The 23,697-nt window shown below is 41.9% G+C and overlaps 1 protein-coding gene across 1 annotated transcript in view; it reads left to right on the forward strand.

The window, feature by feature from the left end:
- The window catches only part of CD109 (CD109 molecule), a 307,708-nt gene that overhangs the window by 67,704 nt on the left and 216,307 nt on the right, over positions 1-23,697 (forward strand). The window contains exons 3-6 of the mRNA XM_044289633.1: positions 2,995-3,155; positions 7,813-7,841; positions 11,088-11,318; positions 13,541-13,666. Of these exons, the coding sequence (XP_044145568.1) occupies positions 2,995-3,155; positions 7,813-7,841; positions 11,088-11,318; positions 13,541-13,666 (547 nt within the window). The remainder of the gene's footprint in view (positions 1-2,994; positions 3,156-7,812; positions 7,842-11,087; positions 11,319-13,540; positions 13,667-23,697) is intronic.

A 23,697-nucleotide genomic window follows, 5' to 3' on the forward strand; every position in this document is an offset into this window, starting at 1 on the left:
CATGCTTCCAATTTTGTGGGAACTATTTGAAGAAGGCCTTTCTGCTCCAGTACAACTGTGCCTGACTGTTCAAAGAAAAGTCCATAGAAGCATGATTGGGTGACTTTGGTGTGGAAAAAACGTGACAGGCCCACACAGAGCCCTGGCCTCAACCCCATAAAACACATTTGGAATGAACTAGAATGGAGATTGTAAGCCAGGCTCGATCGTCCAGCATCAGTGTCTGACCTTACAAATACTTTTCTGGATGAAAGGGTAAAAATTCCCACAGCTACACTCCAAAATCTTAAAGAAAGCCTTCCCAGAACAGTGAAAGCTTTTAGCTGCGAAGGGGGGGGACCAACCCCAAATAAATGCTTGTGGATTTAGAATGGGATGTTATAAAAGCTCTTGTAGGAACAATGTGTAACTGCTCCAATACATTTGCAGTATGTAATAAATACTGTCCGCCAAAATATCATACACTACAGTGCTGCCCATAATTATTCATACCCCGGGCAAATTTTGACTTGAAGTTACTTTTATTTAACCAGCAAATAATTTTTTGACGGGAAATGACATACCGTATTTTTCGCCATATAAGACGCACCGGCGTATAAGACGCACCTAGGTTTTTGGGGAGGAAAATAAGAAAAAAAATATTTTTAACCAAAAGGTGTGCTGTGTGTTTGGAACTAATGGTGGTCTGTGGATGGCACTATTACTGGGGATCTGTGGATGACGGACACTGTTATGGGGGGATCTGTGGATGACGGACACTGTTATGGGGGGATCTGTGGATGACGGACACTGTTATGGGGGGATCTGTGGATGACGGACACTGTTATGGGGGAACTGTGGATGACGGACACTTATGGGGGGATCTGTGGCTTGCACTGTTACAGGGGGATCTGTGGCTGGCACTGTTACAGGGGGGGGATCTGTGGATGGCACTGTTATACATGTGTCATCCACAGACCCTCCCAGCCCATAACTGTGCCATCCACAGATCCCCCGCCGCTCCAGTATACTAATATAATATGTCTTATTCAATAAATAGTTATTAAATATGCCTCTTTATTCCTAATAGTACCTTAAATCCTAAGCGCTTCAGTACAATGCGGTCAGGCCGGGCGGCCGGCGCGTCACTCACTGACGTCACTTGCCTGCGCCGCCTGCTTCATTCATAAAGTAGGCGGCGCAGGCACGTGACATCAGGGAGTTACGCTGCCGCCCGCCCGGCCTGCATACTACTGAAGCGCTTAGGATTTAAGGTACTATTAGGCATAAAGCGGCATATTTAATAACCATTAATTGAATATGACATATTATATTAGTATACCGGAGCGGCGGGGCGGGGCTATAGTACAATGACTGCACCGCCCCGCCGCTATTGCCGGCCCCAGCTCCTCCTCCCAGTCCCTCCCCGAGTCCCCGCTCGCTTTACATCGCAGCTTGCGATGTAAAACTGACAGCATTCGCCGTATAAGACGCAGGGGCATTTTCCCCCCATTTTGGGGGGAGAAAAAGTGCGTCTTATACGGCGAAAAATACGGTAGGTGTCTCCCAAAAGATAATAAGACGATGTACAAGAGGCATTATTGTGGAAAAAACATTTCTCAGCTTTTATTTACATTTGAGCAAAAAGGGTCCAGTCCAAAATTATTCATACCATTCTCAATAATCAATAGAAAAGCCTTTATTGGCTATTAAAGCAATCAAATGCTTCCTATAATTGCAGACCAGCTTTTTGCATGTCTCCACAGGTATTTTTGCCCATTCATCTTTAGCAATAAGCTCCAAATCTTTCAGGTTGGAGGGTCTTCTTGCCATCACCCTGATCTTTAGCTCTCTCCACAGATTCTCAATTGGATTCAAGTCTGGACTCTGGTTGGGCCACTCCAAAACATTAATGTTGTCTGCTAACCATTTCTTCACCACTTTTGATGAAATGTCCACTGGTACCCAAGGCCAAGTTTCTCTGCAGACTGCCTGATGTTGTCGTTGAGAATCCTCATGTATTGCTCTTTTGTCATGGTGCCGTTTACTGTGATTAGGTTCCCTGGTCCATTGGCTGATAAACACCCCAAAGCATTAGGTTTCCACCACCATGTTTGACTGTGGGGATGGTGTTCTTTGGGTTGTAAGGCTTCTCCTTTTTTACGCCAAATGAAGGAAACAACATTGTGACCAAACAATTCAATTTTTGTTTCATCTGACCATAACACAGAAGACCAGAAGTCTTCTTCTAGTCCAGATAAGCTTTTGCAAAGGCCAAGTAAGCTTTAGTGTACCTGGTCTGCATCCGTGGAACCCAGCAGTGTGCAGTGTCCGTTGGATTGTATGCCTTGAGACATTGCCACCAGCAGATTTACCAGGAAGGCCTTGGTGGTGATCCTTGGATTCTTTTTCACCTCTCTAACTATCCTCCTGGCCAGCACAGGTGTTACTTTTGGCTTCCGACCACGTCCTCTGAGATTTTCCACAGTGCGGAACATCTTGTATTTTTTGCTTAAATGTAAATAAAAGCTGAGAAATTTTATTTTTTTCCACAATAATGCCTCATGTACATCGTCTTATTATCTTTTGGGAGACATCTATGTTATTTCCCGTCAAAAATGTATTTGCTGGTTGAATAAAAGTAACTTTAAGTCAAAATTTGCCTGGGGTATGAATAATTATGGGAAGCACTGTATATCTCAGTACCTATTGAAATTTCAAGAAAATGTTACATTAACACTGGGACGTAAATTATAGTGGGAAGGTGCAAAGGACATTGCACCGGGTTGTGATGCCGTTGAGGGCCCAAAGGTTCCTTTGCCAGATACTGTTTGAAAACAATAATAAATGGCATGTGTTAGGTGTTGGCCTGATGTCAAGTTACATCTCTGTATGACAATGTCTTGGTCACTAATGTTCATTCTTTTATATTGTTTTAATTGATAACTGTATACTATTTATTTAATATTCAGCCTAATGACATTCTCTCTTTTTGTTTCTGTGTTATTTGATTAGGCCAATGTTCCTGCTGACCACTCCTTTGGAAATTCGCCCAGGAAAAAATGTTATTATAGGAATTGACCTGCTACCAGATAGTCCACCTGTGGTAAAGGTTGAAGCTGAAATCCTAATGGACAATATTACATTGCTTCAAGAGCAAGGATTGTTTCAAAAGGGTAAGAAAAGATCATAACTAAAGGATGTAAAAGGGGTAAAATCCTAAGATGCTGTATCTTCTGGATTCTCTTTTATGACAGCGTAAACACACATGTAGTTAAAGGGAATCTGTCTCCAGCAAACTGCATTGACACATACAGTGGCATGCAAAAGTTTGGCACCCCTGGTCAAAATTACTGTTACTATGAAGTTGAAATGATCTCCAAATGGAAATATGAAACATGTTTTTTCAACATTTTAAGTGATATCAGTGTATTATTCTGGTTTTGTACAATTTTAGAGAGAAAAAAGGAAAGGAGCACCTTGCAAAAGTATGGGAACCCAAGGAGATGTAAGCGCTCATATAACTTAGACCAAGGTCTCAGACCTTAAATAGTCTGTTAGGCTGGGTTCACACTGGCGCCACGGGTTAAAAAATAAATAAATAATTAACTCACCTCCTCCAATTGATCGCGTAGCTGCCGGTCTCCTGTTCTTTCTTCAGGAACTGTCAAAGGACTTGTGGTGATGTCACTGAGCTTATCACATGGTCCATAACCATGGTGATGGATCATGTGATGAGCACAGCGATGTCACCAAAGGTCCTTTGACAGGTCCTAAAGAAAGAACAGGAGACCGGCAGCTACGCGATCAATTGGAGGAGGTGAGTTAATTTTTTATTTATTTTTTAACCCTCAACTGACCTTCTACTAAGCATTCTGTATTAAAGAATGCTATTATTTCCCTTACAACCATGTTATAAGGGAAAATAATACAGTGAATAGACTTTCATCTTAGCAACCATGCGTGAAAATCGCACCGCATCTGCACTTGCTTGCGGATGCTTGCGATTTTCATGCAGCTCCATTCACTTCTATGGGGCCTGCGTTGCGTGAAAAAAGCACAATATAGAGCATGCTGCAATTTTCACGCAACGCACAAGTGATGCGTGAAAATCACCACTGATGTGCACAGCCCCATAGAAATGAATGGGTGCGGGTGCAATGAGTTCACCTCACGCATTGCACCCGTGTGGAAATCTGACCTGTGTGAACCCAGCCTTAAGGATTAAGGTTTGTTCACAGTCTTCATTAGTAAAAGCCAGGTGATGCAAATTTTAAAGCTCAAAATATCCAGACTCCTCTAACCTTGTCCCAAAAAACAACAGCAATGGATTCTTCTAAGCAGCTGCCTAACACAACAAGCATGAAAATGGTTGATTCCCACAGAGCAGGGGATGGCTATAAGAAGATAGCAAAGCATTTTCAGGTTACCATTTCTTCAGTTCAAAATGTAATTAAGTGTCACAGTCTCTAAAGTGACAGGTGTCAGAAGATCTAAGAGACCGGCTGCACGTGATGTGATCTGAAACCCTCTTTGGTTTCACTGGTTTCAGTGTGGTTGCTGGTAATGACCACACCTCTTTTCTCAGGTGTAGCTTTGTGGCCATTCCAACTCCCCTATTTAGTCTGTCTTCACCCATCATGCTATGCGGTTGATAGTTTCAGTTTGGTATTGGAAGTGCTGGTGTGTGGTCTTCTTCTGAGTTCCTGCTCGTCCATTTACTTCAGAAGTTAAGAGTTATTCTGATTGCCTGATTAGAGTCGGGAAGGATTTTTTTTCCCCCCTTAAAGGGAACCTGTCACCAGGATTTTGTGTATAGAGCTGAGGGCATGGGTTGCTAGATGGCCGCTAGCACATCCGCAATATCCATTCCCCATAGCTCTGTGTGCTTTTATTGTGTAGAAAAAATGATTTGATACATATGCAAAATAACCTGAGATGAGTCCTGTTCCTGACTCATCTCACGTACAGGACTCATCTCAGGTCAATTTGCATATGTATCAAATCGGTTTTTTTACACAATAAAAGCACACAGAGCTATGGGGACTGTGTATTGTGGATGTGCTAGCAGCCATCTAGCAACCCATGTCCTCAGCTCTATACACAAAATCCCGGTGACAGGTTCCCTTTAAGTGGGGAAAATTGGCTTCTACCTCACAGGCCTTTTTTTTTGCCTTCCTCTGGATCAACTTTCAGAATAACAGGCCGAACTGGATGGACAAATGTTTTTTTCCGGCCTTATATACTATATTACTGTGTTACTTCCCTTTTATATTTTGTTGTTTCCCCTCTGTCTTTTGTTACTCGGCATCATGGAGATGCTTGTTCTTTTATATTGGATGGAACAGGCCATCTCAAACCCTCACACTACTCCAGGGCAATACAGGGTTTCCAGGGTCTCAGGTTCCTGTGTATGAACATTCCTACCCTCAAGGTCTGTTCATACGGATAGGAGTCAGGGCTAGAATTAGGGTTTCCATAGGCGGTGTCCATTTCCCTTTCCCTAGCTTTGAGGCCTAGTTCCTTTTCCCTTCCCTCCTGTTGTCGGTGTGGTGTTCCCTCCCACATCATTACGTGACAACAATAAATGGCAGTTATCAGGAACAGTGGAGGTGAAGAAAAGGTTTGGAAGGCCAATAAAAATTTCAGAGACAGCTGCTCGTAGGATTGATAGAAAGGCAGAACCCCTGCTTGCCTGCAAAAGACCATCAGGAAGATTTAGCAAACTCTGGAGTTGTGGTACATTTTTCTACATTGTTCTACTGGTTCATGACACCTGCATAAATATGGCTTTCGGGGAAGAGTCATCAGACGAAAACATCTCTTGCATCCTCACCACAATATTCTGCATCAGAAGTTTGCAATAGAATATCTAAACAATCCTGATGCATTTTGGAAACTTTTGTGGATCAATGAGATTAAAATATAACTATTTTGCCACAATGAATGGCAGGTATGTTTGGAGAAAAAAGGACACCGTATTTCATGAAAAGAATACTTCTCCAACCATTAAGCATGGGGATGAATAAATCATGCATTGGGTTGTGTTGCAGCCAATGGCACAGGGAACATTTCACGGGTAGAGGGAAGAATGGATTAAATTCCAGCAAATTCTGGAAGAAAACATAACACCAACTGTAAAAAAAGCTGAAGTTGAAAACTGGCTTCTACAAATGGTTAATGATCCTAAACACATCTAAAAATCCACAATAGACTGTGTCAAAAGGCGCAAGCTGAAGGTTTTACCATGGCCCTCACAGTCCCCTGATCATCTTTGAAATTTGGTAGATAGACCTCAAAAGAGCAGTGCATGCAAGACAGCCCATGAATCTCTCAGAGATGAAAGACTTTTACAAGGAAGAATGGATGAAAAGCCCTCAAACAATAATTGAAAGACTCTTGGCTGTCTACAAAAAGCATTTACAAGCTGTGATACTTGCCAAATGAGGTGATACTAGATACTATCAATGCAGGGTGCCCAAAGTTATGCTTGGGGCCCTTTTTATGTTTTGTTACTTTGAAAATTTTAAAGATGAAACTAAAAAAATAGGGGGACATTTATTAAGACCGGCAATTGATACGGCCTCTACATAACTTTAGTGCTTGCTGCCGCCAGCCGTGCAGAAATAATTTAATCTTCAACTTGCTTAACTGTTCACAGTAACGGTAATTTTGACCATGGGTGCCCAAACTTTTGCATGCCACTGTAGCTGTGCTTCATCTGATTAAAACAGTTTTTCTTTTGTTGATCTGAGGTATGCTAACATGCATATTAAGCATTTGGTGCAACAAGGGTGTTTCCAATGCTCTTGTTGCACTCAAGCTCCCCTCGTTTCTGTGGCTAGCCCCTACCTCACTGCTTTGCCACTGCTTGGCTTTGTCCATTTAAGCAGCGAAGGAGGGGCTGGCCACAGAAAGGTATGGAGCTTGAGTGCAAAAAGAGCAATGGTGACTCCCTCATTGCACCAAAGACCCAATTTGCATATAAAAAAGTATCAAAACTAGAGATGAGTGAATTTCTTAAAAGTTCGATTCAGCTGATTCGCCAAATTTCACAAAAAAATTAGCTTTGTGATCAATTACTTTGTCACGAAGCACATTTCATTGTAAGTAGTGGGTGCAATGACAGGGAGCTGCGATAGTACCGCCCCCGTCACACATGATCGCGGCATCTGAGTGTAAAATTAACAATAAAAAAATATTTTATCAAACTTACGGCCTCCATTTGCTCGCGACGGGTCGGCTGCCGCCATCTTGCTTGAAGATCTCGGCCGAAATCCTGTGCAGCAAAGACTACATCATCATGCCGGCTGGTGATGTAATCTTGCGCCGCACGGGATTTTGGCCAAGATCTTCAAGCAAGATGGAGGCTGGAGGCCCATCGTGAGCAAATGGAGGAGGCAAGTTTGATTTTTTTAGTTTTTTATACTATTTCAGGTTAAATCGATTTGCTGACACGAAGCACGAAAAAATTCGGCTTCTAGGCGAATCGAATTTATCCTGAAATTCGTGGGATTCGATTCGCTCATCTGTAATCATAACACTGAAACGGAACCTGAACGGATCAACAAAAGAAAAACTGAGTTTTAATCAGGTGAAGCACTGCTATGTGTCTATAGAACTGTTTGATACGGAGGTCACCGGTCACAGATTCCCATTTAAGTAAGTAATTTTCCCCATTTAAAAGCAAGATAAAAATGTATTTTTTAAGAATATATAAGTTTAAGGAGGTTAGAGACTTAACATTGTGACAAATGACAAATTCAGTACTGCTGTATCAATCTGTTATTTTCCACATTAGTAATATGTGTATTTATTTTTATTTTTTTATAGGAATTGTTGGAAAACTAGTCCTCCCACCAGTAAGTTTTATTCCTTCAGTGTGTGGTGAATATAATAAAGTGAATTATAATTAATGGTCCATTAATAATAAAATGAATAGTTCATTATAGGTGATTGTGCATTATCAGTATATAAACTATTCTATTGTTTATGCATGATTATAGATGTGAAATTGTTACTTTTTACCAGATAATAAGGGTACAACCCCATGGTTGCGTTCATGGCAGCCAATGGCTGTACAATTTTGCAGTAAAATCATGTGGCTATTGGCTGCACAGGTGGGCATGTCTTGACCACATATGACCAGCAGCGCAGTAAGGTTGTGCCCTAAGGGCCAGTTCCCAGTGAGTTTTTTGGCACGTTTTTCCATGTCAGAATCAGGACCAAAAATGGACTCAAAGCATCCTCTCATTCATTTCAATTGGAAGCAACACTTGCTTTTGTTTTTCTAGTGCAGTTCATGCCACTCGGGGAAAAAAGAAGCATCATGTCGTATCGTGGTGGAGAATCCACGCTGAGTCTCCCTTTAAAATGAATGGGAAGCAGCAAAAAAGGGGCTGTATACTCCGTACGCGTCCAAGTTTTTTTTTTTTGCGTTGAAGTATACAACCTCCAAAATGTGTAAAAAATAAAATAAAAAAATGTGTTAAAATGCAAAAAAAGCACCTTAAAAAACTGCTTTTAAAATCAGTGCAGATTCATGGATTTTCAAAATCTGTTGTGTAAATGTACCGTAAAGGTGTTTTCCACCTCTCTGTATAATAAAATGTATGTAATCTTCAAATTTACAGTACTTTGTGTTCTAGTTCTTTATTTGTAAAAACCTAGTTCTGCTAGACAGGTGATACAGTTATATTTAGTCTCTAAGAGTTAACTATCCTGAACTCCAGACTAATACATTGTAGAAAACTATCAGTACAGGAGAGAGATTTGTGCTGCTGATTTAGGGCTCTTTCACACTTGCGTTGTTCTTTTCCGGCATAGAGTTCCGTCGTCGGGGCCCTATGCCGGAAAAATCCTGATCAGGATTATCCCCATGCATTCTGAATAGACAGAAATCCGTTCAGGATGCATCAGGATGTCTTCAGTTCAGGACCGGAACATTTTTTGGCCGGAGAAAATACTGCAGCATGCTGCTCTTTTTGCTCCGGCCAAAAATCCTGAACACTTGCCGCAAGGCTGGATCCGAAATTAATGCCCATTGAACGGCATTAATCCGGATCCGGCATTAAGCTAAACGTCGTGCATTACCGGATCCGACGTTTAGCTTTTTCTGAATGGTTATTATGGCTGCCAGGACGCTAAAGTCCTGTTTGCCATGGTAAACTGTAGTGGGGAGCGGGGGAGCAGTATACTTACCGTCAGCGCGGCTCCCGGGGCGCTTCAAAGTGACGTCAGGGCGCCCCACGCGCATGGATGAAGTGATCGCATGGATCACGTCATCCATGCGCATGGGGCGCTCTGACGTCATTCTGGAGCCCCCAGGGAGCCGCACGGGCGGTAAGTATACCACTCCCCCGCTACCCACTACTTACTATGGCAACCAGGACTTTAATAGCGTCTTGGCTGCCATAGTAACACTGAACGCATTTTGAAGACTGATCCGTCTTCAAATGCTTTCAGTTCACTTGCGTTTTTACGGATCCGGCGTGTAATTCCGGCAAGTGGAGTACACGACGGATCCGGATAACGCAAGTGTGAAAGAGCCCTTATTTGGTGCACAGAAGATTGTAGGCTGTAGGAAATACGGGTGACAAAAAAGGAAGGCCTACTTGTTTTGTACACTAGTCAAGCTGTCTTTTATAAAACATAGTAGTACACATTAAAGGGGTTGACCCAAGAACTTAGACCCCCACCCATCTGACATCGATGGCCTAACTAGTGATATGTTTTCAATGTCTGAGATGGGCCAAGCCTTTTAAGCTAGATTACCAAGTCACCCAGCCATAATCTGTATATGTGCAGATCAATTATGAAGTGAATTTGGGTACAAGGAGTGAGAGGTTTACTGATGAACGAAATAAGGAAAATAAAAAAAAAGTTAAAATAAAAATGGCTTTTCTGCCATTTTTCTAGTCACCTCATCGTACAAAAAAGTCAACAAAAAGTGATAAGAAAATTTCATGAACCAAAAATGGTACCAACAACAGCCCAACCAATCCCTGACACAGCTCTGTAAATGGAAATATAGAAAAGTTATGGATGCCAGAATAATTTGAGATGCAAAGATAATTTTTCAAATGTTTTTTTTTTTAAATGTAATAAAAAACTAGATAAATTTGGTATCCGTAATTGTATTGACCTGCTGAAAAAGTTCATCATGTTGTTTAGAGCACACTATAAATGCTGTGAAAGCAAAGCTCAAAAACCTTTACAGAATCAAGTTTTTTTCAAATTAACCCCACAAACTATTTATTTTCTGTTATATAATACAAGATATGATAAATGAAATAGTGTGATTAAAAAACTTGTCACACAAAAAGTAAGCTCTCATTTGGCTATGTGAATGGAAAAATAAAGTTATAGCACTTAGTAGGCCGGAGGGGAAAAACTAAAATTGTCCCAGTCCCTAATGGGTCAAAAGGTGTTGCATGTTTGAACACTCAATGTATTATGTTGATCCTAGGGGAGCATACTGTGACCCTTTGAGGCACAATACAGCCTCATTTTCCATTATGACATACATATTACTTCATAAGGCATGGTGGCTCAGTGGTTAGCACTGGTGCCATGCAGCGCTGGGGTCCTAGGTTTGAATCCGACCAAGGACGACTTCTGCATGGAGTTTGTATGTTCTCCCTGTGCTTACATGGGTTTCCTTCCACACTTCGAAGACATACTGATAGGGAGCTTAGATTGTGAGCCCCATTGGGGACAGGTGGATGCTAATGTCTGTAAAGCGCTGTGGAATATAGTAGCGCTATATAAGTGCATAAAATAAATAAGGGTCCATTCACACATCTGTAGTATATTGCGGATCCGCAATACACCTTGCCAGCACCCCCTTAGAACTGCCTATTCTTGTCCATAAGAATAGGACATGTTCTATTTTTTCCGGAGCCGCAGATCGGAGGATCAGGGGCGTGCTCCGGAAATGCAGATGCGGACAGCACACTGTCCGCATCCATTCCTACCATATAGAGAATGCAATTTGCGGAACCGATGCGGCGGACCCATTCTGCGGACTTGTGAATGGACCCTAAATTGTACATGAAAAAATGAATCCCTTCTAAGAGATGACTAAATGTTATTTTATGTCTTTTCAGCTTTCCTCAGATAGCTTCTATGGGAATTATGAACTTCAAGTAAAAGGATTTTTTGAGAATAAGATGATATTTTTTAATAGAACATCGCTTGACTTCAAATCTAAGAGTTTTTCTGTCTTCATTGAGACAAATAGCGTCTTTTACAAACCTGGCCAAGAAGTAAAGATTAGGATTTTGACCTTTTCCACAGATTTGAAACCTTACACATCTACAATTGATATACACGTTATGGTAAGAGTTAACACAATTTTACTCTAACACAAATACCAATCTAGAAACCTGTAACTTCTTTTGAAGGGGTTGTCTGAGTTATTAAAAAGGTCCCCTCAGGTAGGAATCCCATCACTTCCAATGCTGCCACTCCATTCCTGCTAGTGTCAGAATACATGAGGCCATCTTCTGGTTTTCAGCGCTGACATGCCTGAATACCATGGTCACCACTGCAGCCCCAATCAATGGTCTCAGTGGTATATAGCACATGAAAGTTGAGGCCAGTGATTGGCTACAATGGTCACATGGAGTCTATGGGAACATCATCAGTGCAGCCAAATAAATTCTGGTGGGGAGAATTGGAGGCCCTGGCCCTGTGTATGTGTTGGGGGGAGTGGGAATAAGTAAGTACATTCAGTTTTACTAATTTATGACAGTTCCTACCTAGGGGATATTTTTATTGTAACTCAAACAAGTGCTTTTAAAAATAAATGACCTGTTGGCCACCAAAAAGAAAACTGAAAACAAAAGCTCTACATGGAAGAAGATATATTATATCTTATGGAAATTTAATGTACAATATAGATGCCCTTGAGATACTTTAACATGATGTACATAAATGATGACCTTGCAACTGCCAGGATCAGAGTGAACTTTGATCCCTTAATTGCTGTGAATCTGTGTGCTTTATCTATAATTTATAGGGTTTCTGTAGTGTCATGATATTGATGACCTATCAGATTGGTGGGGTGTCAGCTGCACCACACAGTGTACAGAACTATCTGCTTCCAGCCCTGCGTTAGTTCCTGTGGCTGTGACTTTTGCTATCAGCTGACCAATTGTGTTGACCAGGTGTCGGATCAACACTGATCTGGTATTAATGACCTACCCTAAGGAAAGGCCAGCGATATTAAAGTTCTGGAAAAATCCTTTAAAGTGATTGAGAGATAAAAAAAAAATCTAATTCCATGTTACAGCATCCTGGGTGAGTAAAAGGGACTACCTCATTTGGGATTTCCATCTATTAGCTGGAGCACAGATCAGTTATAGGAAGCATCTCCAATTTTGAAGGACTTTTAAAGTAATTGATTTCAATGGGAATCAAGTAATCCTTCTTTTTCCCATGTGGTGCTGCTGCTTAGGAATTGAACAGCATGTAAATTACAGTAATGAGAGTGATGAGCTTATTTTGGGTGGCTCTTCCAACAAACAAGGATTGCCAAGAGTGGACTGTTTAGGTATAGCAATTTTAATAAAAATATTATTATGATGCATCTTTTAATTATTAAAGGAGTTTTCCGAGATTTTTTTGACTGCTGATCTTTCCTCTGGATAGGTCATTGATATCTAATAGGTGGGGGTCCAACACCTGGGAACCCCACCGATCAGCTGTTTGAGAAGGCACTGCCTAGGCCATGTGGTGTCACGTTCATTGGTCACATGGCCTAGACACAGCTCAGTGCAATTAAAGTGAATGGGGTTGTGCTGCGATACCAAGCACAGCCGCTATATAATGTACGGAGCTGTGCTCGCTGAGCTGAGAGAAGGCCGTCGTGGGTGCTACTGCGAGCGATGATGCCTTCTCAAACAGCTGATCGGTGGGGGGTCCTGGGTGTCATAACCCCACCAATTAGTTTAAAAAGATCAGAACTCCTTTAATTTTCATATCCTTATTGCCAGAAAAGTTCCTAATACCTCACAATACTAATGTGATATCCGATCACCTAGACTGTGACATGGCCACTCAAGAGATAATGAAACATACTGCTTATAGAAGATTGTAATGTAAGAATACAGTTGGGGTAATTGAAGTGTAGCAACCTGTATGACACTCCAATCTGATGCAAATATATTGTGATGTTACGTACACCTTAGGTTCACACTATTTATGTAGCTTTCAGCATATACACCTGGGAAATCCCCTAACATGTAGTTCTAATGTGCCCATAGGTTTCCATAGCCAAATATATTCCAAAAGAGTGCTTTATTTTTGCTAACGTTTGGCTGGTATCAGTTGGTATATAGTCACTTACTTTTGTTGAAACCACAGTTGACCTTACTTTGTAATACTACTGTGTATAAATAAAATATACAGTAGCATTTTTCAGAGTCAATGGCAGATGTATACAACTGTTTAGGCATACAAATGTCTGGGGCAAATGTTCAGTGAACCATGAACCAATGCTAACCTATAGTAACTATATGTATATTCTTAGCAATTTTTATTTTATTACTTTTTCAAGGATCCACGTGGAAACCTAATAGAGCAATGGCTAGAAGAAAAATCTGAGTTAGGAGTTGTGTCAATCTTTTTCCAACTAAGTGATAATCCACCACTTGGAGACTGGTCAATAAAAGTAAAATTGCATGTGAGTATACTATTCTCATAGTAAAATGTTGCGATTTTGCGACCACAATTAAATGAAATGTTTTGGACCACCAAGTTGTGTCTGTACAAAGCTTGAGCCCCTTTGGCTCTTCTCAGAGGTTTCCATTACTGAACTTCTGATACAACATTATAAAAATGTTCCATTCCAAGTGTAGTTTTCTTTAAATATTGAGCAGGATTTACATGAGTAACAGAAATTTGTGAGCATTGTGGGAGTTAAAGCCTAGTCCCTCCACAAAAGCTATACTTTACCAATTAATAAAAACTCCAGTCTGCATATTACCTTCTCTTTTCTGATTATCTGCCTTCCTTTCAATGCTCTAACATCCTCACATGTCACAGGACTGGGAGCCTTCTTGGTTGCCACTAGTGATGAGCAAGCACTAAAGTGTTCGGGTGTTCGGCCCGAACACATCGCGGTATTCGCGCGCTCGGCCGAGCATCCGAGTATAATGTAAGTCAATGGGAGACAACAAGGCACCCCTGCTCGGATGAGGGGAGGGTGCCTGGACCATAGGAAAAGGTCTGAAAGTGGTGGAAACACCTCTGAAATCGATCAGGAACAGTAGGGGGACCATGTCTGGATGCATCTTGGACACCAATGTCGCTGCTGGGAACCATGTTGTCCAAGTTGTACGCCACTTTTATAGACTGACAAAAACCGCCCAAAACCTCGCCCCCACCAAAAAACACTTTTTCACAGCAATAGAGAAGATCCACAGACCTTGGGGGGAGGAAACCACATACAGAATATGTCTAGGGCTGAATCGAAACGAATATTTAAATTCGACACCATATCCCCAGCAGGCCTCAACGCAGAACTAGAGATTTTTGGATTTCTGTAACACATCGCGGTATTCGCACGCTCGGCCGAGCATCCGAGTATAATGTAAGTCAATGGGAGACAACAAGGCACCCCTGCTCGGATGAGGGGAGGGTGCCTGGACCATAGGAAAAGGTCTGAAAGTGGTGGAAACACCTCTGAAATCGATCAGGAACAGTAGGGGGACCATGTCTGGATGCATCTTGGACACCAATGTCGCTGCTGGGAACCATGTTGTCCAAGTTGTACGCCACTTTTATAGACTGACAAAAACCGCCCAAAACCCCGCCCCCACCAAAAAACACTTTTTAGAGGAAACTTTCTTTCCTGTAGATTCAATTGTATATACAGTGTAAGTGCTGCCAAAAATTACAAGGAAGAAGCACTTTGATATAGCCTGTATTTCACCTAAAGGAGGGCCTCATTCACATGGTAGTACAATTGTTCAGGTAGTGGGACTCCTATACTCATACAGCCTATGCACTAATTGAAAGGGCTGCTAAAAATTACAAGGAACCGGCACTCCAATGCACCTTTTATTACACATAAAGGAGGGCATCATACACACCCTTCAAAAATTATAATTAATGGCCTGCTGGTGACCCTCAAAAAACATTAGGAGCAAGGGCCTGTTGGTAACCTTACGGGTGAGGGCCTGCTGCTGAGCTGACCCTCTTAAACATTATGGTTGAGGGTCTGCTGGTGAGCTGACAATGGAAAACCTTGGAGGTGAGAGCCTGAAGGTGAGCGAACCCCATAAAACATTGTAGTGAGGGCCTACAGGTGAGCAGACAGTATTAAACATTGGAGGTGAGGGCCTGAAGGTGAGCGAACCCCATAAAACATTGTAGTGAGGGCCTACAGGTGAGCAGACCGTATGAAACATTGGAGGTGAGGGCCTGAAGGTGAACGAACCCCATAAAACATTGTAGTGAGAGCCTAAAGGAGAGCAGACCGTATGAAACATTGGAGGTGAGGGCCTGAAGGTAAGCGAACCCCATAAAACATTGTACTGAGGGCCTACAGGTAAGCAGACCGTGTGAAATATTGGAGGTGAGGGTCTGAAGGTGAGCGAACTCCATAAAACATTTTACTGAGGGCCTACAGGTGAGCAGACCATATGAAACATTGGAGGTGAGGGCCTGAAGGTAAGCGAACCCCATAAAACATTGTACTGAGGGCATATATACTGTATGGAACAGGAGGAGGAGGGGGATGAGAAAACAAGATTCAAACATATACCCTTTTTGGAGGTGAAAAGAGTGCATCTGAATCTTGTGGATTGAGTACATTGTAAAGCATACATTTAAATTGTGTGTTTGTTCCTCATTAGCTCAGCGTTCCTCTGGTGGAGTGGAGAAGTCAGGGGCAATCCAGGCCTTGTTCATTTTAATCTGTTGCAAAATGACCAAATTCCCCAAAAAATCTATAGAAGTTAAATCTACAAAAAAATCATTTAGTCATCCCATCAACGACTGTTTAACATGCAACAACATGGATGTGATCTACATGTTGACATGTCCATGCAATAAACAATACATAGGCAGAACCAAAAGACCTATGAAAAAGAGGATAGCAGAGCACATTGCGAACTTAAAAAAAGGATACGAACTACACTCAGTATCAAAGCACTACAAGATATACCACAATAGTGATCCAACATCATTAATATTCACAGCAATAGAGAAGATCCACAGACCTTGGGGGGAGGAAACCACATACAGAATATGTCTAGGGCTGAATCGAAACGAATATTTAAATTCGACACCATATCCCCAGCAGGCCTCAACGCAGAACTAGAGATTTTTGGATTTCTGTAACAGAGGGGTGGCCCCTTAGGGACAGGAAATACAGGTCCGGCTGTGTTACCAGCACCTCTATCTCCTCTCCCCGGGGGGCTCCTCCTCCTATTCTCATCTCATCATCCCTCACCAAATCAATACTACAATCAAAATTTGCATTTGCATTTTTATGACTAACACTCAGGTACTATATATGCCATCAATTACAACCAAATGAAGGATCAAACAGTTATTGCAAGATGATACAACTACATCCAAAACACAACGCATCAAAATCGAAAAACACACTATAAGATAACAGAAGCATACCAAACACAAACAAACAAAAAACAAAAATGCAAACAAAACACAATGAAAATGCATATACATTTTTTATGACCAACACTCATCTACTATATATCCCATCAAGTCCAACGAAATAAAGGATCAAAAAATTATTGCAAGATGATACAATTGCAAACAACATTTAACCGCATACAATATCTAAAACATGAAAACACATAAGAACCGTACTTGAAGCGCACATGAGTTTTTTCATGAAAAAATCAATTAGCAAAAAATCGCAAAAATACACGCAGAAAAAATGACAAAGGAACCATTATCCAAAGATTCCCACGATTTACAATTCAAATAAGACCGAACAACTCCAAAGGCCCAAGATACAACATTCAACTGAGACATTAAGGGAAATACTAAATTGCTTTCCAACAGGCTAATTCTTAATGTTCTGAAATAGACCAACTTTTAATATTTCAAAACAAGTCACCCGCTTTAACGCATGCGATCATCATTGCGTTTTATCCAACATCTCGAACAAAACCAAAATCGAACAAAACCCAGTCCAGATCTTCGAGATCACTTAATTAGATAATCATAACGCCCACTTTAGGAAAACTGCTTAAAACACCCTCACTAGTTCCAGTACACTACTATAAGCCACTGAGGAAGGAGCAGTAAATAGGCTCCGAAACGCATTTGTAAAATAAACTTGGGGGTCATACAAGTTAAAGTTATTCAAAATTATTTGAATTATTGCTTTTCCGAAAGATCAAAGAACTTAAAGCCAAGCACAATGAGCTAAAAGCTAAAAGCTAATTGCGATCCGAAACTCCAAAAGTGAACTTCCTCCCTGAAATTAAGGACGTATCACAACCACCGCCAGGAGTGACGTGTTGCCCCATCTTGTCACGTGAGACGCCACAACACACCCGCAACGGACCACGTGGGACGCCTCATAGGTCCTTGTAGGGCAAAGAAAGAAATTGAACAAACGGAACAGCACACAGCGGAGCGGTAAAGTACCATATATCCAACATTCTAACCGATCCAAAGCGGAACCAATTATATTCTCATTTTTTATTTTATTCTTATTTTTATTTTATTTTTTTCATCTTTCTACAACGTTTTACTTATAGGATTTTATGTGAATTTTTTATGACCAACATAAGACTAACATACGAACCTTACTACCATGCCAACCACCCTGAGGAAATATTTGAAACCAAAGCATTTATATTTATATTTATGTACATATTCTCACTGAAGCTCACATATTTTCACAGAATTTCAAATATACTCAGTATCTAATTGATACTCAGCTAAGAATTGATACCCAGCTAAGATTTATCTGGCACAAGTTTATATATATCCATATACCCGGCATTTCTATACACTCAGCACTAATACAAGCACCAGACACTTTATTCAGCGTACACATGGCAAATCTGGCACTTATGGCATGTATTCAGCATAAGTTTACCTCTACACATCTATGTACTCAGCCTATCTATGTACCCAGCACTAAATTGAGCACTTGGCACTATATGTATTTGATGTATTCAGTGAAGTTGAACATGGCATACAATCACAACTAAACACTATATTCCCAAACACTACAGGTCCTTCTAAAAAAATTTGCATATTGTGATAAAGTTCATTATTTTCTGTAATGTACTGATAAACATTAGACTTTCATATATTTTAGATTCATTACACACAACTGAAGTAGTTCAAGCCTTTTATTGTTTTAATATTAATGATTTTGGCATACAGCTCATGAAAACCCCAAATTCCTATCTAAAAAAATTTGCATATCATGAAAAGGTTCTCTAAACGAGCTATTAACCTAATCATCTGAATCAACTAATTAACTCTAAACACCTGCAAAAGATTCCTGAGGCTTTTAAAAACTCCCAGCCTGGTTCATTACTCAAAACCGCAATCATGGGTAAGACTGCCGACCTGACTGCTGTCCAGAAGGCCATCATTGACACCCTCAAGCAAGAGGGTAAGACACAGAAAGAAATTTCTGAATGAATAGGCTGTTCCCAGAGTGCTGTATCAAGACACCTCAGTGGGAAGTCTGTGGGAAGGAAAAAGTGTGGCAGAAAACGCTGCACAACGAGAAGAGGTGACCGGACCCTGAGGAAGATTGTGGAGAAGGACCGATTTCAGACCTTGGGGGACCTGCGGAAGCAGTGGACTGAGTCTGGAGTAGAAACATCCAGAGCCACCGTGTACAGGCGTGTGCAGGAAATGGGCTACAGGTGCCGCATTCCCCAGGTCAAGCCACTTTTGAACCAGAAACAGCGGCAGAAGCGCCTGACCTGGGCTACAGAGAAGCAGCACTGGACTGTTGCTCAGTGGTCCAAAGTACTTTTTTCGGATGAAAGCAAATTTTGCATGTCATTCGGAAATCAAGGTGCCAGAGTCTGGAGGAAGACTGGGGAGAGGGAAATGCCAAAATGCCTGAAGTCCAGTGTCAAGTACCCACAGTCAGTGATGGTCTGGGGTGCCATGTCAGCTGCTGGTGTTGGTCCACTGTGTTTTATCAAGGGCAGGGTCAATGCAGCTAGCTATCAGGAGATTTTGGAGCACTTCATGCTTCCATCTGCTGAAAAGCTTTATGGAGATGAAGATTTCATTTTTCAGCACGACCTGGCACCTGCTCACAGTGCCAAAACCACTGGTAAATGGTTTACTGACCATGGTATTACTGTGCTCAATTGGCCTGCCAACTCTCCTGACCTGAACCCCATAGAGAATCTATGGGATATTGGGAAGAGAAAGTTGAGAGACGAGAGACCCAACACTCTGGATGAGCTTAAGGCCGCTATCGAAGCATCCTGGGCCTCCATAACACCTCAGCAGTGCCACAGGCTGATTGCCTCCATGCCACGCCGCATTGAAGCAGTTATTTCTGCAAAAGGATTCCCGACCAAGTATTGAGTGCATAACTGAACATAATTATTTGAAGGTTGACTTTTTTTGTATTAAAAACACTTTTCTTTTATTGGTCGGATGAAATATGCAAATTTTTTTAGATAGGAATTTGGGGTTTTCATGAGCTGTATGCCAAAATAATCAATATTAAAACAATAAAAGGCTTGAACTACTTCAGTTGTGTGTAATGAATCTAAAATATATGAAAGTCTAATGTTTATCAGTACATTACAGAAAATAATGAACTTTATCACAATATGCTAATTTTTTTTTAGAAGGACCTGTATATTCCCATACATCCCTGCCGATTATCCGTCCTAAATCCCAACACAGTCATGCAAGAAATAAAGAAGACCGAGCGATCATTCAGGACGCTGACACGGTCTGCTATGTATTCTTTCACCATCTTCCAAAACTTGTCCCTCCGTGAGCCACTAGGCCATGCTTCAGGGTGAGGTTGTTGGCGGGGTGTCAAAAAAGTGTCCCATTCCTTGGACATTGTTGCCCTGTGTTTGTTGAAACTGGTGTGTGTTCCCCTTGTCTCCCTTCCTCGGCTGCCAAAGGAAGTACGGACTCTGCCACCAGCATTGTCAGATGTAAATGTTTGGAGCAATTTCTCAACAAGGACCTTCTGGTATTGCACCATTTTACTTGCCTTCTCCACAGCAGGAATGAGAGATGAGAAGTTCTCTTTGTAGCGGGGGTCGAGAAGGGTGAACACCCAGTAATCCGTGTTGTCTAAAATGCGTATAACGCGAGGGTCGCGGGAAAGGCAGCCTAACATGAAGTCAGCCATGTGTGCCAGAGTACCAACAGGCAAGATGTCTATGTCGACGTCAGCATGACTCTCCATCTTCTCATCCTTCTCCTCATACCCTTGTGCCCATCCATGTCAAACCAGTACCCTCTGTAGCAGAGCATTCTCCAGCTCCTCCGAAATGTGGGTGGTCTGGCTATCACCCACACTAAAGTCACAAAAATGTATTAGGTCAGCACTACTCACTGTTATTTCAGTGTTCCAATCTGTGGTGGTGCCCGCAGCGTTGGATCCCGGTCTGGGGGTTCCAATAATTTTCAGCAGCAGATAAAGAAGCTACGGCACTCTAATGGATCAATTTAAATTTCTTTATTTCACCTGTTGTGGCAGCGTTTCGACCAAACGGTCTTTATCAAGCACAGTACAACAATAGCAAAGTGAACATTAATATACCTCCCCCTGACCTCTCATTGGTTACAGCATAACCATACCCATTAACCCCCCGTGTACTTTCTATAGCCTTCCAAACATATAATTCAAATCCTCATTATCTAATATACCTAGATCTTTTGCCTACCATGCCTCCATGCTGCAGGAGCCTCCACCGGACTTGAATTACTCCAGTATATTGGCACGCTGTGCACTTCATCCCCGGCGTCCCTTAATTCAGACTGCGCTTGCGCAGATGTCATCACATCCGCCCTTCTGATTTTACTTCCGCCAGGCCTAAACCTCCTGTCATGCGTTGGAGTTCCCGATCACATGACTCGGTATCGTTGGTGACGTATTGTCACCTGACCCTGGGTTACTATTCTACAAGACGCTGGGCACTGACGAGATAACATTCACATACAGCTTCCAGAGAGACTCTCTTCGAAGCATAATGCAGGCGATCCAGGGCACACCAGAGTATAGCCTTTCATTATCCTATTATAGATTACATATATTATCATACTGTACACGGAGCACTGCAACCCGGGGATCACTGATGTCATTCAGGGTCCATTTTTTTCTATATTTTACATATTTCCATTTCAGAGTGACTTGCATGGTGTTAATTAAAATGCTGTTTGGCTTGTCATCCACCATTCAACCCATAGCTGGTGTATAGACCATAAGCACCAGGAGGATCAGCCTCCAGTCCCCATGATCATCCAGCCCCATAACAGCATTCATTCTTACGGGATCTTGGGGAATGGGGGCTATACTCCAATAACTGGATAAGCACTCTCCCTTACCCCTTTTCCCTTTCTTTTATATTTTGTGGATAGATCCGCCTTTTCATTATCCAGCTCAATCACCATATCACTCCATTTTCATTATTTTATCCCTAGAATGACAGCAGTAAATCCCCACGTTCACAGACTCCAGATATTGAATCAAATATATCTGGTGCACTTCTGGATAGCACCACATTACCTTCCAGAGGTCCTCCTAATAAGCTTGTTTACTCCACCAATAAACTTAAAGTTCTCTTATTTATATAGATTCCCGGTACGGTTCTCCAACAGCATGTGCACGGCTGCACCTAAGGGTCAAGATAAAAGCTGAAAAATATACATAAAAAATGAGGATGCATAAAATGAAATAATAAAGTACATAAACAAGGGGGTTAAATTATATTAAAAAAAGAGTACACACATGGCAATTGGCCAGGTGTTTAGATTACATTATCACACATCCTGATCTAGGGTTCAGAAGAGTGAGCCAACCTTAAATTCCCTATTCAGGCCTGTTGGCTCCATGGTCTCTAATTCATAGATTCAGCTCTTTCTTTTTCAACAGCTTCTCCCTATCACCACCCCTCCACAGCGTAGGGACACTATCTATGATCCTATATCTTAACTGGGACACATTATGCCTATATCTCCAGAAATGTTCTGTATGGTACAGGTAACTCTACTTCATCCTCACAATCCAGGTTTTGCTGACTCTCTTTTTTAGCTAATAGCTTGCGTATTGTATACCTATGCTGGTTTATCCTTTTTTTTCACGGCTGTGTCGTCTGTCCAATATAGAGAAGGCCACACGGGCACTGCAAACTATAAATAACAAACTCTGTATTGCACGTGTAGTGTCCCCTGATGTCATATTTTTTCCCGGTTCTTGGCTGGAAGAATGAGTCACCCTTGATTAGGCTGCCGCAATTGCAGCAGCCCAAGCAAGGATAACATCCCCTTCTTCCATCCTCTTTGTTCTTGATTTTTACATCAGCCGATGTCAAACTATCCCTAAGATTTTTTGGTCTCTTATATGACATTAACGGGGGAGATTGAAATTCTATTAACTTCGGAAAGGACTGTCCCAGTATGTGCCAGTTCTGTCTTAGTATATCGGAGATCTTATTACTCATTTTTGTGTATGTAGATACAAATGGGATTCGACTAGCTTTTTGCTCCCTACTAGAGTTGAGCGAACACCTGGATGTTCGGGTTCGAGAAGTTCGGCCGAACATCCCGGAAATGTTCGGGTTCGGGATCCGAACCCGATCCGAACTTCGTCCCGAACCCGAACCCCATTGAAGTCAATGGGGACCCGAACTTTTCGGCACTAAAAAGGCTGTAAAACAGCCCAGGAAAGAGCTAGAGGGCTGCAAAAGGCAGCAACATGTAGGTAAATCCCCTGCAAACAAATGTGGATAGGGAAATGAATTAAAATAAAAATTAAATAAATAAAAATTAACCAAAATCAATTGGAGAGAGGTTCCATAGCAGAGAATCTGGCTTCCCGTCACCCACCACTGGAACAGTCCATTCTCAGATATTTAGGCCCCGGCACCCAGGCAGAGGAGAGAGGTCCCGTAACAGAGAATCTGTCTTCATGTCAGCAGAGAATTAGTCTGCATGTCATAGCAGAGAATGAGGCTTCACGTCAGCCACCACTGCAACAGTCCATTGGCATATATTTAGGCCCAGCACCCAGGCAGAGGAGGGAGGTCCCGTAACAGAGAATCTGTCTTCATGTCAGCAGAGAATTAGTCTGCATGTCATAGCAGAGAATGAGGCTTCACGTCAGCCACCACTGCAACAGTCCATTGGCATATATTTAGGCCCAGCACACACACAGGCAGAGGAGAGAGGTCCCGTAACAGAGAATCTGGCTTCATGTCAGCAGAGAATCAGTCTGCATGTCATAGCAGAGAATGAGGCTTCACGTCAGCCACCACTGCAACAGTCCATTGGCATATATTTAGGCCCAGCACACACACAGGCAGAGGAGAGAGGTCCCGTAACAGAGAATCTGGCTTCATGTCAGCAGAGAATCAGTCTGCATGTCATAGCAGAGAATGAGGCTTCACGTCAGCCACCACTGCAACAGTCCATTGGCATATATTTAGGCCCAGCACCCAGGCAGAGGAGGGAGGTCCCGTAACAGAGAATCTGTCTTCATGTCAGCAGAGAATTAGT

The sequence above is a fragment of the Bufo gargarizans genome, chromosome 4 (assembly GCF_014858855.1).
Source record: "Bufo gargarizans isolate SCDJY-AF-19 chromosome 4, ASM1485885v1, whole genome shotgun sequence".
Taxonomy (NCBI): Eukaryota; Metazoa; Chordata; class Amphibia; order Anura; family Bufonidae; genus Bufo; species Bufo gargarizans.